The sequence below is a fragment of the Polyodon spathula genome, chromosome 5 (assembly GCF_017654505.1).
Source record: "Polyodon spathula isolate WHYD16114869_AA chromosome 5, ASM1765450v1, whole genome shotgun sequence".
Lineage (NCBI taxonomy): Eukaryota > Metazoa > Chordata > Actinopteri > Acipenseriformes > Polyodontidae > Polyodon > Polyodon spathula.
In genome coordinates this window covers 65,902,033-65,919,619 of record NC_054538.1, presented here as the reverse complement: position 1 = coordinate 65,919,619, position 17,587 = coordinate 65,902,033, and the positions used below count along the sequence as shown (strand labels likewise).

The 17,587-nt window shown below is 37.0% G+C and overlaps 1 protein-coding gene across 2 annotated transcripts; it reads right to left on the bottom strand.

Annotated features, from left to right (window-relative positions):
• Positions 1 to 271: 271 nt before the first annotated feature.
• Positions 272 to 13,406, bottom strand: atraid (all-trans retinoic acid-induced differentiation factor). Of its 2 annotated transcripts, XM_041251051.1 has the most exons (8): positions 13,268 to 13,406; positions 12,060 to 12,243; positions 2,325 to 2,455; positions 2,113 to 2,184; positions 1,619 to 1,690; positions 1,285 to 1,406; positions 853 to 953; positions 272 to 731 (listed from the first exon to the last, which is right to left on the bottom strand). In XM_041251051.1, the coding sequence occupies exons 3-8, from the start codon at positions 2,375 to 2,377 to the stop codon at positions 627 to 629; spliced, it is 525 nt and encodes a 174-aa protein (XP_041106985.1). In that variant the 5' UTR covers positions 2,378 to 2,455; positions 12,060 to 12,243; positions 13,268 to 13,406; the 3' UTR covers positions 272 to 626. The 2 variants fall into 2 exon arrangements, with proteins under 2 accessions (XP_041106985.1, XP_041106984.1); XM_041251050.1 differs by lacking the exons at positions 12,060 to 12,243; positions 13,268 to 13,406 and adding an exon at positions 2,963 to 3,112.
• Between the last annotated feature and the right edge of the window lie 4,181 nt (positions 13,407 to 17,587).

Genomic DNA, 17,587 nt, shown 5'->3' with positions numbered 1-17,587 from the left:
GAAATGAATTCTACCTGAAGCGATACTGAACTGTATTTTTTAAATGTTGATTGCACAACTAGCTTATTCAACATGATGTGGTAAGTAAAAACGTACTTAAAAAGTTTCATTGTTTCCATGCTGTAGGTGTGGCTCACAATAACCATAACAACAAAAACAAATCCCAAAAGATTTTTTCTTAATCCTTATATAGGAATATATATATATATATATATATATATATATATATATATATATATATATATATATATATATATATATATATCACTTTGGATGTATATTAATTGTTTGGAATTATTTTACTGCTGTATTGTTATCTATCGACTATGGTCTACTTAAGTCTCTCTTTGTATTAGTGCTTGCACTATTGAGATGAACCCGTGCTTGTCCTGCAGGAACAAAGTCTAACTGAAATATTACAGATAAAAGACATTGACACTTCTGGTCAAAATCTTTTTCTAATATTTCAAAATGTCTTAGTATTACAGAATACCTTATTTTGACCATCATACAAAAATCCTATGTAAACCACCCCTTTTTTCAAATTGTCAGTATTGAGTGTGTGCAGCAATGGCTTTGAGCTCAATCTTCTCTCTGAATGAATCTTTGCCCTGATGAAGTGTTAGTCAGGATGATTTCGCCTTGCGACGCTGAGAAAGCCACAGCAAGGCAGAAGTAAGAACCGTCAGCGGCCCAAGAATCCCAAAGAACTCCAGCAAAGGGAAGGCTCCCTGTAAGTAATACCAATATGTTACCTCTTTTTTTTTTGTTTGTCAATGACCAAGGCATCAAAAGTACACTGAAGTCAAAGGTACACCTAATGTGGGTTTCTGTTTGAACATTTCAGCTTACCTCTTTGAGACACTTGTAGCCATAGTAACTGCTTGCACAAGTGCACTGAAACATACCAGGGCCGTCTGGTTGGCAGAAGGAATTTTCTGGACACAGCCAGGCTGAGAAGAAATAACAATTTAAAAAAAAAAAAATCATTTCCTCTAAACAATAAAGCTTGCAACTGTACAGCTGTTTGTCAGCAAGAATACATTGTCTTGAAAGAGAAAGAGTGAATGACTTGAAAGAGACAAAAGGAATGGGCACAGTGCCAGTACACTGTTCCTGAAATTAGAGATTTTTTTTTTTTTTATTAATATCAAGAAGTGTACACTGCCCTGACACCCCCCAGCGCACGTTTTGCACTTTTTAAAATGTTGATAATTTTGGACGGCCCCCCTTAGTGCTAAAATGCTGATATTCAAAAATATACAAAGCTTTAGGTAAACATACTCATGGCCCCAGTTGCATTGCAGGCATCCTTCTGCCCTTTGCATATCCTCTCACTCTTGAAAATGTCCACATGCTCCCAGGAAGTGTTTCCCCCAGGACATTCCAGTGTCTGTGGCAATGCTCTGAAAATAAAGACAAATGCAGTTGAATTACAGTACGTCAGAAATCTAGATCTGCAAAACTGTTCAGCACTTGAAGTACTATAGAGAAGAAAAACAAATAAGGAAACACTGCATAAACCTTTACTAGGATGCTGGTTTGTGAAAAGCACAGTCAACATACTGTTGCGCATGCATTCCATCATCTTAATTGAACAGAAAGTGGTGCTACGTACAGGTACTGCAAACTAATGAAACCTTGAAATGCTGATTCCGACATGTTCTTCACTGGATTATCTGAGAGATCTCTGTAAAAAAAAAGAAGTCAAACACAAACATAACTTACATTTCATGACACCCAACCTGAATACAAAACAGAGCAGGTTCTTTCATTAAAATACTGAAAGAACTTACAAATGTCAATTATATTATTCACAGCCAGCTACTTCTCTGGTTCTTTTTTTTATACGCCAAATGGATCACCTATTTGAAACTCCTGTTCTGTAACTGTTTGATAATTCCACAGAGGGGAAAGTTTATATTGTTAATTATCTGAATGAAATGTTGCAGGCAGACCAAAAACTAAGCAATGGACACAGTGGCCAATGTCCGAAAAAACAAACAAACAAACGATTCAATCCATTTTGCCTAGTTTTTATTCTTCGCCGATTTTGTCAAACTCAATCTGTTGGCGTGTAGCCCCCTGAATGATGCACTTCAAAAAACTTACATTACCACAGCAGTGAACGCTTGTTCCAGGTATTCATCAACTTGTGTTAGCGAGCAGTTCCATAGGTCTAACCTGAGGGATAGAGAAGGCTATGTTAGGACCACCAGTTAAACGTTACATACTGTCAGTATTGTGTGTTTCTTTATTCTACTGTGGTCAGTCATGTATTTAAAACTAGTCACTGTACCTCGGGGGCACAGTGAATTAATTACCCGACAATCAGCTCCTGCTCTCTGTGTCTCTGCAGACAGCAGCGCCCCTCCATCACAAAGCTGGAGTTGGTCTTGCAGAGATTCCCCACTGCACTGCTGTTTCGCAGCCCGCCCCGACATTGACTGCACACCTGAAATCACACGTACAGAGGTGGACATTCCACGTCAAGGCATTTCAGACCGCAATCACGTACAAATTAACATTTCGGATTTTTCCAACGACACCGAGTGGAATTACTGATGGAATATCAGAATTATAATGTCAAGGTGCTTATTAAAAAAATTGTCTCTACTCCCTTTTACGACAGCGTGGTTGTTAATTCCCCACATCACAATAGAAGTGTCACGCACCCTGACTCCAGATGGATGTATGCATCACATAACACTGCGACCTAACAAGTGTCAAGACCGTACAAGCGACAAGCAACATACAACAGAAAGAGAAACCAAATTCCTGTTAAGCGTATTGCCACAGCAGCACTACGCAAACAACCTGATACAGTACATAATGCATCGCATTAGTCAACTTTCTTACTGTAAGAGAGAAGACTTATTTTATTTGATATACTATCAGAACCTTTCATTTGTGCGTTGTTTTTTTATCACACTGAAATGTCGAGAGTTTAAAAAATACTTACCTTTTGAACAGACCCTTGAGTTACTGGAAACCATGAATAAAGAAATAGCAAAAGAAAAAATATAAAACTCAACTCGGCTCTTGTCTTACACATCATAACAATGTAAGTATTAGATCTGGTCAGGGAAGCACAGCGCTGCAAAGTTTCAGCATTTTCTCTTCTGCCACCTATTGGTTGGCGGCATTAAGCACAGGGCAGCACACTGCAAAAGGCAAACAAGATCTGCTGTTGAAACTGTATTTCTGCGGCACCCAAAGCCTCATAACGAAAAGGCTTATTCATGTCACCCATGGGTTTATTTTATTATTGCACTTAATGTGGAATAACTTTGGCTCCATCAGATCCAATTATATTTATCCGTTTCTCAGATTAATTTAATCATTGCACTAATATAGCATTTAACATTTGAGAGATGAAAATAGCTCCACGTGTGTGTTTTGCATTAAGAGAACAAGTGGCTCACAGTTCTCTCAGAGAATCTTTGAAATGTTAACTTTTAAATATGCAATTTCCTGCAACCCAGAATGCATATTTTTCATGCAGATACAACTAAAATATGTGTATGTTTCATTATGTCTCACAAAATCTCATTAAGAAATTCCATCATGCTCAAGAGCCTCCCCTGTCTTCTTATCCCTGGGCTTTGTTGCTCAATCCTGGTCCACATTTGATTTGTTTTTAAAGCAGCCAGTAGAAACCTACTCACTCCAAAAGTATCCTTTCTTTTTAATTAAGAACTTACATCTCTTACCCAAGTGCACAAGTACTACAGAAGCATTATATGTTCCTGTGCCTGCATGATATACTGTAGAAGTATTTGTATAGTCTTATCCAAATACATATTGAATAGAGAAAAGAAAGAACAGACACCATTAGTATTTTTTTTGTTGTTTTGGGGTGGGGGTGGGGGGGTACATAGTATAAGAAGTGAATTGTGGTAGGACTACAGCAGTACTGAAAATCAGCACATTACCAATTTGTACTATACAGCTCCTCAATCTGTACAGTTGGCATGTGATGTGAATTTAATTTAATATAACCAGAGACTAGGTACACAATTGTTGATGTTGGTTAATTGCATTCCTCTGTATTACCAATAGTGATTTTCCAGCTACCATTACATTTCGCCAAGCTTTTTTTGTTTTGTTTTAATAACAGATTGCCACTGTTTTATCAGTTCTGTGATGTATAATGCATGAAAGAAAAGCCTAAAATAACTGTTGAAACATATTCTAAAACATTAAGCATTCCATTAACTTTTTTATGGCTTAAAAAAACATGAATTAATGGGGATTTTTTCCTCAGGGATAATTATAGATCTAAATGAGTGAGGAAAACACTGCCTTAAAATAAATACATTTAAATTAAATTAGTATTATTACAATCACGTGTTCCCTTAGGGATAAGGGATACATGAGATGGGTTAAGAAAGTTTTAATGCCTGGAGCCAACAAGAGTTTCAACCTCATAAAAACACCCTAAAAATGTTTTTCTTCTTAAAATATCTTGAGTTTTTAATCTCCAGCACCCAAACATATTCCTCACCCTTACATATTCTTCCGAGCAGTAATCAAACAAGCCATGTGGTTTTGAGTGGTACTGCTCCTGCTCGGAAATGAACCAAACAAATTCTATAATAACAGAATATCTTTGAATGGACTGTCTCTACCACTATCTTTGCTGTCTACTAACTATCTGTGTAGCAGGAAGTACCACGAAAATGTGACGCTAGCACCTGCATGCCTCTATTGGCCTGGTGGGGCCATGCAGAAAAAATGGCTTTAGAGCAGGGGTGTCCAATCCTGGTCCTGGAGGGCCGGTGTCCCTCCTGGTTTTTGTTCCAACTGTGTCCTAAATAACATAATTGGACCAAGAATTACCAATTATCGTTCTAATTAAGTAATTTAGGACTCTGTTGGAACAAAAACCAGGAGGGACGCTGGTCCTCCAGGACCAGGATTGGGCACCCCTGCTTTAGATGAAGCTCAAAATTCAGGACACACATCCATTTGTGGGGATTCGGTACCAAAGTTAGAAATGAGGTATTGCCCTGGCTAATTCGGTACAGATGAAAGGTGTGGTATATTCCCCATTATTTGGTAATATTCCATAGTGTGTTAAATCCTGAATTTAAAATGTCAAATAGCTCTTATCTCTGTCTGTTATATTTATTGCAAACATCAATATAATGAAAATGAATAAAAGCACTCCCATAAAATAAACAGGGAACTTATTCAGAACATGTGCTTTGTTTATTAGGGTATTGTGTTTAGTACCGTGCTATGCTGTGTCTATTGTTTGAGAACCTTTGATGCAGCACAATCCGACTTCTTCTGCCAAGTAATCTGGACCAATGTTAAATGGCCATCAAAGAAATCAGGAGTTTTCCCAATTATAGTACATGCTTGTATGAACAATGAGGGCCAGTCCTGTTTTGCCCTTAGTTCCAGCCTTGCTTTAAATAAGTATATTGAACATTTAGTTAATCATTCACTTCACAAAACATTTAGTTACACCCTTCACCCTGCTCCTAAAGCAGTTAATTATCTAGCCACCTTATGTGTAATGGCCCTGAAGGATTAGACTATAAATCAAAAGATCTTTAACAATCACAAATGCCAACCAGAAGCAAAAGAATGCAAGCAGTTTAACTGGTTTTTCAGCCTCTTTTTCTTTTTTCATTCTTCAATCCGTTCTCGGAAGCAACCCTTTCTCTTTCTAATTGTAAACAGCACAGGAAACTTTTAAAAGTAGTTAAGGAAACTGTCAAACAGACATGTGCCTAACAAAAGGATTATTCAAAGTATTTGCAATGTGTCTGGGCATAACACTTGCAGGTAAGAGCACAGTTTTTATTATTATAGTTTAAAATGGTGAAACCACTGGTAACTCCAGTAAATGGTTCTGCAATGACTTAATTTGCTATTTACATTTCTGGAGTTTGCAATCTGAAGGTAGAAATCTAATGCCAGGTGTATTGAGCATACACATGTGTCCACAGCAATCATTTTGTATAGGCCTACAATACTATACTTTGGGTTTCTGGTTTTATGCAGACTCTGTAGTGTCATAAACTAAAAGCCAATGTGTGAAAATACCATAGCATATGTGTTTGTGTACTGCTGGGACACAACACACTTTTGCGCAGCACGGGAAGATCATGTTTTAAAGCAGGGGTCTCCAATCATAGTTCTGGAGGGCCGATGTCCCTCCTGTTTTTATTCCAACTGTACCCTAAATTACTTAATTGGACCAATTAAGTGCTTTAGAAGCTTAATTGGTCCAATTAAGTAATTTAGTCTGCAGTTAGAACAAAAACCAGGAGGGACACCAGCCCTCCAAGACCAGGATTGGAGACCCCTGCTTTAAAGTATTGAAAAGAAACCTTATTTTGAATGGTGTAAACAAGTATTTTGTGAATAAGCAAATACCCAGTTATTGAAGTTCAGTTCCATATTAAAGAGTAAGTAGCTTCAAATCGCTTTGTCTTATTTATTATTTTACAGTCCCCTTACTTAGATTTTCAATCATTCTGTGTTAAGATGTTTTCAGGAGCTGCTCTTCAGTCCTACTTACCTACCATAGACATGTAACATAGGCTAGACAAGCCAAAGTGTCACTGTAGAAGGATGAGTCCAGATGTGCAATTTAGTGAATAGCCACTGTACTTTGGATTATGTTCACTTTGCAGATGTGAACTTGGGTGGACACCCTTTTGCAAATATATGGACTGTTTATTAACATCAAACTGAACTGCAATAAATGGGTAATTTCATAAGCGTCTTTATGCAACACAGCTAAAGTGTTACCAGACATCCCTAAATGTTTAGATACATGAATTGATATTATTGTCTTTCAACAAATACATCTTGTTGAAAGCTTTGTCTAATGATCTAACACATATCTTATAGCACTACTGAATATATTTGAGTATTTCTTCAAAGATATTTTGTAATAAATGGTGCACTGAACCTTTTTGGTGGACGTTATATTAGTTCTTTTTTTCCTCTAGATGGCTGCCTGGGTGGCTATGCAAAAGATTCTGTGGAGGCCAGTGCTGGCCAAAATGTCTTATTGCACTTTGGGTTTTATTTTGAATACAATTACACTTTGGACAATATCTATGCCTACTGGGGGAAAGAAATTGGTGAAGACCTATATGAAGTTCTTGTTGTGTTTGATGGCCGAGACCTCAGGATATCAAGGCAAGGCGCCCTCCTGTCTGTGGTTGGACTAATGTCTGGAAATGCTAGCTTGCTTCTCAACAATGTGACGAAAAGCGATGCAGGAGCATACCTGTGTGATGTTACTGTGACCCCAGCGGAAAAAGGAAAAAAAACAACTGTAAATAAAAAATTAAAAACACGCCTTGACTTTACTTATGGTAAGTATTATATAGGAGGCGCAGGGGTTCTGTTCTTGGGCTCTCATTCATTCTCTGTGTTTAACTGAAGTGTTAAGTCCACTCACCTACTGTAATACTGGCTTCAAGCAGGAAGAAAAGGGCATTTAACTGCATCCTATTCTATAACCTTGTATATTCCAGCAATGCCATGACTTTTTCAATTCTCAATTAATTTCAATGGGCCGTTCGTTAACTGTTGAGTCATGGTGACTGGAGTGGAGGGGAAGGTAATGGAAGAGAAGCAATCATCTAAAATACGTATGCCAGTTAAGGGCTGTCAACATTATATCACTTCCTCTATTGCCTTCCATTGACCTGTATGACGAAAGTATCTTGATGAAATGAAGTGAACTAATGTCTGTATGCAGTATGCCTTTCCACTTAATTTATATTACACATTAAGTTAAATTGGAACATCACAATAACATATCTACTTACAGGTTAAAGAAATGCCACATAAAATGAAATGCTTAACAATGCTAATCTAATATGCTAATAGGGTATAGGATGCTTTTTTTGTCTTAAACCAACCTGCTGCTTCCTATAATAATGTAATGTCATGATCAATTAATTGTATGAGTTTCTCTAGTTTTAATGCAAAGAATGGATGAAACACTATGTATTTATTTATTTTTTAAATGTTGTTTTTCAGCAAACACCTATAAGCGAGGATTCTATGGTGTGATATTTTCATTTGTCTTCGTGATGCTTGGGTCAGCGGGCTTGGCAATGGCTGTTTTTTATATCCGTAAGTGTAACAAGATGATAACAATAAACTAATAAAAGCACGTCTCATTACAAAAAAAATAAATAAATAAAAAATTCCAACCTTCTACATGATATTTAAACCACCATATTAAACATCTAGTTTGCTGGACACAATGCAATGCCATTTTTGACTCCACTTTTATCTATTGTTATTATTCTGTTCACAGGTTCCAGACAGGCCAGAGAGCAAATGCAGTCCCTCAGTTAAGGATACCCTCCAAAGAGTTTTACTAACGGTGTACTGCAGGCATGTTCCTATGGTAACATATCACATAGAAGTACAAAAGGGTGAATACATTCCACGAAATGCGTTATTGTGTTAGGTAGAGGTGTTAGAACAATTGAAATGCTTACATGTAGAGTAGCAAATTCATTTTTGTGTGATGGCCTATCCCTCATATGACTGATACAGTTTTGCAAATGGGACCCTGGTGTATATCTGATATTTATCTCCCTGTTGTAAATCAGTTTCAGTCACAACTGGGGAAAAGTTTATTTATATTTAAAAGTACGGCGTCATTCTTGGGTATGTGTTTTATCTGCTCCTCCTGAATTTTAAAAAGCTGTGTTCGTGTAAATGTAAAAGGTATTTGTACAAAACTAAACTCTCAATGTGCATGTCCTACGTTCAGGTAGGCTACTGCACTTGCAAACCAAACTGTGGGTCATTTCAACAGCGTTTTGGGGTACAGAGCAAGCACTCATTAGGGGAAGCATCAGAAGCAAAATAACTTTCTATAACATTGTATGATACCGGTACCAGAGATAATGAAAATACATACTGCACCAGTTTGTAACAGAACAGTGCCACCTAGTGTCAAAAAGTCGTCAATTTTTCTTCTTTAGAGCCCTAAATTCAGGACGGTATATCAATTGCCAATTCGCTAAATTGTTAAGTTAAAACTGAGCAAAACTGGTACAGTGTTGTTCTAAAGAAGATGAAAAAAAAAAACGTCCCCACTGTTGGATCTAGACCCTGATTGACTAATTGCAACTTTATCAATACAGCTTTTGCAATCCAGACAATTAAAAATAAAAACATCACAACAGTACACTGAACTTGTTTTTAATTTTTTGAAAGATACACTTGCTAATATGCATACGTGCATAAATATAGTGCATATTTATATATATATTATATATATATATATATACACACACACACACACACACACACACACACACACACACACACACACACACACACACATATATATATATATATATATATATATATATATATATATATATATATATATATATAGATAGATAGATAGATAGATAGATATCTTTCACATAAATATCTACCCATTAGTTGAACAGTTTCCCCCAAGTCAGTCAAATAGCTGTTTACTGATGTTTAGCACAAAGAGCGTTTATTTCCCCTTAAATTTTACTCTGTCGGAAAACACATAAGTAAGAGCACAATAAAGCATATTGATAGAATGATAAAGCATATAATTGTGAAGCATATACAAGCCTGCTACATGTGATAAAGTGTGGTGAAGTAATATAACGTTCACGTGAAACCGTAACAGTTAATCAAAGTGATTGTTTCTGATAAAATGTAAAAAATAATATAATTAAAAAAAAAAAAGTTTACTGGCTAGGATAAGTAGTTTATTTTACTTCGTGTTGTTTCTAGAAATCTTTAATATCATTTGACTGTCGTGGTATCATGGTATATAGTTCCTTGACAACATGTTTCTCTCTGCTGCGCTTCGGAGCGCTTGGCGGTTCAGTTCACCGAGCTGTAGCTGGTTGAAGGGGACCAAACCTCACTGAAACGACTGGCTTGGTTCCGTTTGACCAGCCACAGCAAGACGTGGGTTTATCTTGGTTACCGGACTGTCCGTATTCTCTGTCCAGGTTTTTTTTTTTTTTTTCTTTACAGTAGTTCTTATCTGTAACACAAAACAAAGCATTCACATGCGATGAAGACTGCCATATTGTACAGATATAAAAATGGTAGTAAAGTGATAATAAAGGAATGACGGAAACAGGGTGAAAGGTGCCATATTGGAACCAAAGGGAAACACGTGACCTCTTTTAGTTGTACAGGCATATTGTTTTATATGGATCTATGTTGTGTTGATTTTAGTTTACAATCCTAGAACGGTACAGCATGGTGCTATTATGGTTTACTGGGTGTGTGAATCACAGCTGGTTCCACTGGAGAGAATCAAAGCTGAGAAATGAAGCATTGCTTCATAACGTCCACCTGGGGCACAAATCTAGGCTGTAGCTCCTGTATGAAACTATAGCCATATGAGTAAAAAATACTGTCACATAACTGTGACTTTAATATGAATAATTCGCAAATTCAGCTGTGACTGCAATGAAGGGAGGCATTTGGCGATTAGAACACATATTTCCATGAGTTCCTGGTGCTGAATCAGTTTGGCTGACTGTGTTACTGTTCAATTGCCACCCCTATCTCTTTCACTAACCCCTTCACAAATTTATAATGGACAACACCTGCCCCCTGTCAATCCAGCCTTAACTGTTAGGGAGATAATCCGTGCCTGGTCCAGCTGTGCTTGATACAAACTGCTGTCAGTATTCGTAACTCACGGCACGTGCCACTGGAAACCTGGACAAAAGCAGCATTTTTCAAACCCAGTGGGGGCTCCCGGGCAACATGTGTGCGCCTCATCAGGGACCTGACAAGACCAGGAGCTCTCTCTTTCACACGCACACACACACACGCACACGCACACGCACACGCACACAGAGCAAAAAGGTGGCCATATGTCAGCCTGACTGGAACAATCCCAGTGGTGAAATGGCAAGCAGTATTTTTTTCCCCATGGAAATTAAGAAATATCAATGTTTGTACAAGTTTTTTTTTTTAAATTAGTACAATAAAAATAACTGAAATAGTTGCTAAGTTTCAACTTCTAGTACCTAGCTCTAGTTATTTTATTTTTTTTTTAACCTAGACGCGTACATTATCATAACTGTTTCATATTAATTAAAAAATATGTTCAGTATTTAGAAATTGTTTGCTCATAGTGTACCAACATATTAAAATCCTATTGCATTCATGCATCTACACAAGTGCTGTCTGGGTAAAACTGAGAACCAAGTATTTCTAAGTCTAACACAAGGACACAATACTTCACTATCCACAGGTCCACTGGTAGGCGTGATCCACATAAAGAGTTAACTCTGGAGGCTGTCCCCCCGAAACCACACACTTCCTTACATTCCATAATAGGCTAACTCATATGGGGATATAAGGAAGCATGTAATCTCAGGGAGCAGAGACAGGGAGCTTGTGGGATTCACAACAACTGGATACAATACTTAAAGAGACAGCACGCCATTTCATCCCTTCAAACTTGGCAAGTCTAAAAATAAGTCTATACTCATTTAACAAAAAAATGGCAAGGTGTGGTAGATAAAAAAAAAAAAAAAAACCTTTTGGCATGGCTTCTTTGCGTTAAATATATTTAAACAGATCAATGATAAATATTCAAACATTCAAACTACTAAATACTGTTCTCAAGAGACTCCATCAAGGCCACTGCACTCTTTTCTCCCCAGCCAAAGCTCTTATTTTGTCAGTCTGACTACACCCTTGCTTTTGGATAATCTATAGAGATGTAGCTTTTCGCTCCTGCCTCCTAATTCACTAGCAAATGTTTTAGGACTGAGCAGCTAACTTCAGGTCCCTATGGACACTTTTTTTCAGGCTCTATAAAGAGGCTCAGTCTATTCTGTGCTGGTGTGTGTGGCTGGTATAGTCTGGGTCAACCTTCGCAAGGTAACATATCTCTAACCACTGTATTTACATCACATACAACAACACCGTTCCCTTTTAACAGCATATGTACCGAACATGCAGATTCAATTACATTACTCCTCGCAAACAGCACTGTAGGAAAATTAAAGATTGGTACGTATCCAAAATAAAATTACCTTGATAGGAGTGCAGGCAGAAATCCACTCCTCTCTCTGTCAGACTCAGACATCTGTCTTTCCTTTTTTCTCCAAGGCCTCAGTGAATGTAGGAGAAGTAGGCCAGACTGAGGAGAAGTCTCTCAGGATACCCACAGCAGCACCGGTGACAAAGGCCTCCTGGGGTTGCTACAGTATGTGCGGCCTACATTTGTTAAGAAACATCTTGAAGGATCCTTTTTCTCATTGAACGAAGAAGGCCACTGTGCTGTCTGTCTGTCTAATTCCTCTCCAGTTTAACCTGTCTAACCTGTCTCTAATAGAAAGCTACTCAAACAATTTTTGGGTAGCAAGTTTTTTCTGTGCATTATTCCTGTCTCCCAGACATACATATTTCATTGCTGTTGTGGCTATTTTCTCTCTCTTACACTAATTTACCCCTAAAAGACGGCTGAGTGCTTTACATCAGTATACTGCCTTTGTGATCCTAATATATCTTTGATATCCTCTTGCTTATATTTCCATAATGTTTCTATGCTACATGTCTGCCTATCATTTTATAATTATAGACCTACAAATGACATCTTACATTTTTTACATAGACAGTAACATAGAAAATTCAGTACTGCATGCAATTTGCATATTAGTATTTGTCAGTGACCCTGTCTTTTAGTAGCTACTTGTTAATTTCTCTTATAGCTCCTCACTGCAGCATTGTTCCATATGGTAAACACCAGAGTGAATGTAACAACTGCCAGTGTTGCATCGAGGATTCCTGTCAAATATTACACTTTCCTACTGCTCAAAGCGTGAGAAAATTTTGGGGACCAAAAACAGACTATTCCATATCTGTTTTCTCTCCAGTGGAACTGTCTGTAATGATCTTCCACTATAGCAATTTAACACATGTTGCACAGTTCTTTAGGTACTGGAAAAATTTGGCATCATAAACGGAAACTCAATTTAGACACCATATAGCAACAATTGACATGCTAATGTAAGCGTGCTTAAAGATTTCTTAAGAAATCTCTAGAAAATGAATTCAAATACAACGTAAGTATGCAGTTAAATATCTTTTAGTGATGTTACAATCTCTGCAGTATAGACATTGTGTATTGGAATATTTCAAACATGGATTCCGCACTGACAAAAGTGTCACTTTAACCGTGAAATGGCAGCAGACCAATGTAATGTCATCTAATTTTACTGCCTCTTTTTAAAAACAGTACCTTTTCTTCAACTTTCATGCCTGTCCTTTTGCAGTAAAGCTCCTTTCTCCTTATGTTCTCTCTCACTCTTTGTCTCACTCTCTGTCTCCCTTCAATGCGCTGCTTGCCTTCCTCGGTCTATCATTCTCATCTTTCGCCATCTCCTGGATTATGTCCAGGGAAGGCCACTGCTCTGCCTTTTCTACCCCCCTCTCCCCCTCTGACACAGCCCCCACCTGTCAGTGTCCTTTAGAAGCCAGGGCCTCTCTTGAGCCTCCTGTCCACCCCAATCACTGCTATGACAAGGCACCCGGGCCTGTGAAATCACACCTCTCAGCTGTTCTCACTCCACTAGAGACATCTTATACCCAACTCCACATTATATAGAACGCCAATGGCTTTTTTTATGGAGGCTCGTGGAAACAACTGCGGAAAAGTTTTTTTTTATTAGTGCAGTGGAAAAATGTTTAGTAAGCACAGCTGAACAGTATGCCAACATTGTATATTTTCTATGTTAATTAACTGTAATATTTTTATATTTAAATATAAAATATTGTGTCAACTAAAATTGAATGTATTAAGATAAAAGCACTTTGCATATATTTAAAAAAAATACCTTCAACCAGTGGTTCTTTTTAAATAAATATTATTTTGTTTTATTTTATTTTATTATTTTTTTTAATATTTAATAATATCCCACTCCTTAATCAACAACACCTCAACAGAAACTTTGATAAAATCTGACTGTACTTTTAAATTAACACTTTCCTGTGAAACTAGGGTTAGGAGGACAAATATTTAAACAGCGGTATTGAGTGTGTTTAGTATTTTAAACTGTTTTTGATGACAAAATGCATTCTGTGCCTAATAGAGGGAAGCATATTACTGTTGCACAGACTTAAGTGCACATTGCTTCACTTGCAGAATGGGGTTCACTCTTTCCAGAAGCATTTGTCTGCTGGAATATAGAGCAGGGTATGGCAAATAATGAGCTAAACAGAAACAACAATATAGAAACACCCATAACATGCGTGATGGGGTATTAAACAGGTAAGAAATCAACGTTATGAAAAGAAGATTTAATGCGATACTGTTATTGAAAGAAAGGTAATACATGCTCTAGATTAAAGAATACAGTATGTATTCTGCAGTATAATGAGAAAGCAAGCACAAATGAAATGACATCTTGAGTAATGACCTGATAATCTGTTCTGCAGTATAAAGGGTTTCCTTATAATGAGGGAGGACTTTATACATGATGCCAGAGAGAGCTGATGACTTTCTGCTAGTTACTAACCCTCACAGTAATATTTACACTCAGGATAATTCCACCCCAAGACGAGCTGTCAGCAATTTACTTAAACTTTCCTGAAATTGCTAACGTAGTTGCAGGAAGGGATTCAATCTGTAACAATACTCAGCACACGTAGTTGGGAAGTCCAGACACAGTCATGTTTGTACCACGCTTCTGTATATGAAACTCTTCTTTTACCATGTGTTACACTCTTCCTTTGTCAAACTTTTACCAAGCTTGCATGTTACTTTTCACACTTCAACAATAATTCACTATCCTTATAATGCATTATTGTTTATTTCCCATGTGCTTGTCATGTTTTTTTTTTTTTTTTTTATCACATTTCCTTATGTTTTATACTTTTACCATTCTTCCCCACACTTCACCATGCTTTTTAATCTGTAAACTCTGAGGTTGGTCATTAATACAAGAGAAATGGGAGTGTGCAATAGAATTTTCAGCAGAGCAGATTTAGAAGAGGCCAGCTCTGCAGCAGCTAAGGTCAGCACCTGTGTGCTATATTCAGCCTGAGTTGGGAATGCAGGCCCCATTCACAGAAAGCTATGGTAAGGCTGCCCTATATCAAGATCTATTGCTGAAGATAGGTTAGAATGATTTAAAAAAAGGAAGAGTTCAAATAGAATTTCACTTGTTATCTGCTTGGGCTGATTAGGGTCCTGGAGTTTTTGTTTTTAAGGAATTCTATGATCCTATCACGACCCCTCAAAAAGGGATGTGTGGTAGAGTATATGATAGAAGCATAGCAAAGTGTTTAAAACATAAATCATAAGGATACACGTTAAAGCACACAAGAGCATGGTTTAAAAAAAAAAAAAAAAAAAAAGATTGGAAAAAGCATGGCCAATTATCTTGAAAATGTGCCATGATAAATGTACTGTATAAATAAACAATTGTTTTGTTTGAGCTATTTATTTATTTTTAATCTTTAATTGAGATGTGTCACATATTACTTGTAGCTTATACTTAAAGAGTAAGTAGCAGATTTTTGAAAAACATAGCGTTACGCGTCCCCATGTGGTGCTACTACTGTTTAAATAACATACCTGTGATTTTTCTTTTCATTGTTAACATCCTGACAACTTTTTACACATATAACTTTAAAGTCTGCTTCAAAGCTCTTTTCAAAATGTCTGGTCTAGTGCACTGGGGTTTGAGATCTGTCCTGTAAATCACTGCAGGATCATTAATGCTGTGTTACCTGCTTGACAATGTGTGCAATAATCCTTACACTATCAGTGCACTAGATCAGACATTTTGAAAAGAGTTTTGAAACAGACTTCAAAGTTATAACTGTGAACAGTTCTCAAGATGTTAATGAAAAAAAAAATTACAGGTCTGTTATTTAAACAGTTGTAGCACCACGTGGGGACATGGAACGCTATATTTTTCAGAATCCCGCTACTTATTCTTTAATACCTTCTATATTTTTGGAACCCGTTTTATATTAAGTGTGTGTATTTCTCTATTGCTGTTACTTCTTAGACCACTGTAGTCCAAGACAATAGCCATTAGCCATACAGTATGTGGCAAAGTAGGAATCCAGATGGGGCAAATTTTTGTTTAGCAGATAAAAAATGAGTAATAGACACAGTCGTTATGTGGTCTCAATACTCATATTTGCATGGTGTATGCATGTGTAATTTGACCTTTTTGATTGTTTGTTGGTAAAATGGTAAGACTAAAAGTAGTGTTTTATACATGTAAACTTAAAAAAACACATTATTGTGTAGTTGTTTGTTTACTACTAGCTTGTGTTGTCCCTGTTTTGAACATCAGGTTTGTGTTTTATAAGACACTTTTTCTTTACAGTGTTGAAGTACATTTACCTGTATTGTATGTAAGGTGTTTTCTTTTAAAATTAGTGCATGTGGCTAAAATGGTGTCGCTATAGCCACGCCTGTGGCTAGTCAATTATTTTTATTGGACGACACTGGATTAGATGAATATTTACCAGCCTTACTGTAAATTTTCCAAATAAATAAATGATGACTAGGAGTGTGCAACTGTAATGCCCTTTTTGCAACTGTGACAACTGTGAGTTAGCAAATGAAAACGCTTTATACAAAATCATAGTTACATAGGGTGGCACAAATTACAGTTGCACACCCCTAGTGGCCATTTTTCAAACCAACAAGCGTCTGAAATTTCTTTCTTTAGAAGCAGATGGATAAAATGTTGTCATTTTTTGTTGTCACTTTATGTAAAGTCCCTTTTTAGCAGACTGCAGCCGAGGACACTGTGTAAACACCGGGGTTCATTTTGTGGCCAAGGACTGGCTGTCCTTGGTATCTGAGTCACCTGTTACACCTTCTATGGGAGGGTTTTTGGCACATTATTAGAGTGGTGTGGTCAAGTGGTGTAGACAAATAGGACCTCTGTCTCTGGGTCTGTTAGCACAGCACTTTTTAAGACCAATAAAATCATCAAATGTTAGGAAAAAAAAAAGAATTAGGACATGCAGATAATTTGGTTTAAAGGAAAAATTAGAGGTTTGCTTGTTTCTGTCTCATTCACAAAATATTAATAAAATAAAGCAGTAAAATATTAATGACACAAGCAGGCCTACCTATTTTTAAACATATGGAATGGGCCAAATGAACGGTGAATAATTTTCTTGAGAAATATTTCCAAAGCTGTAGCCTTTTTTTATATTTTATGGTTCAGTTAAAAAATAACAGTGGTATTTCAATGTTTTTTTGTTTTTTGTGGGGGGTGAGGGGGTTTGGGGGGGATTAGAAATGAGGGACCCTATTCACAAAACTTTCAGGACTGTTTTATGGAATGTTTTTTTTTAATCCCATTTTTTGATTAGTTAAACCCAATTTGCAGGTCATGAAAACCCTTAGCAAAGGTTAAAAGTTTGCTCTTCAAAGAACTGTTTAACCTATGAGAATATGGACACGGTTGAAAAAGGTTCCTTAAAACGGTCCTTAAAGATGAATAGCATTTGATATGTGAAAAAACACAGGGGAAAACCAGCTGTGCAGGGTTATTTTTTACTTCCCAATCCCTTTTCTGTCAGAAAC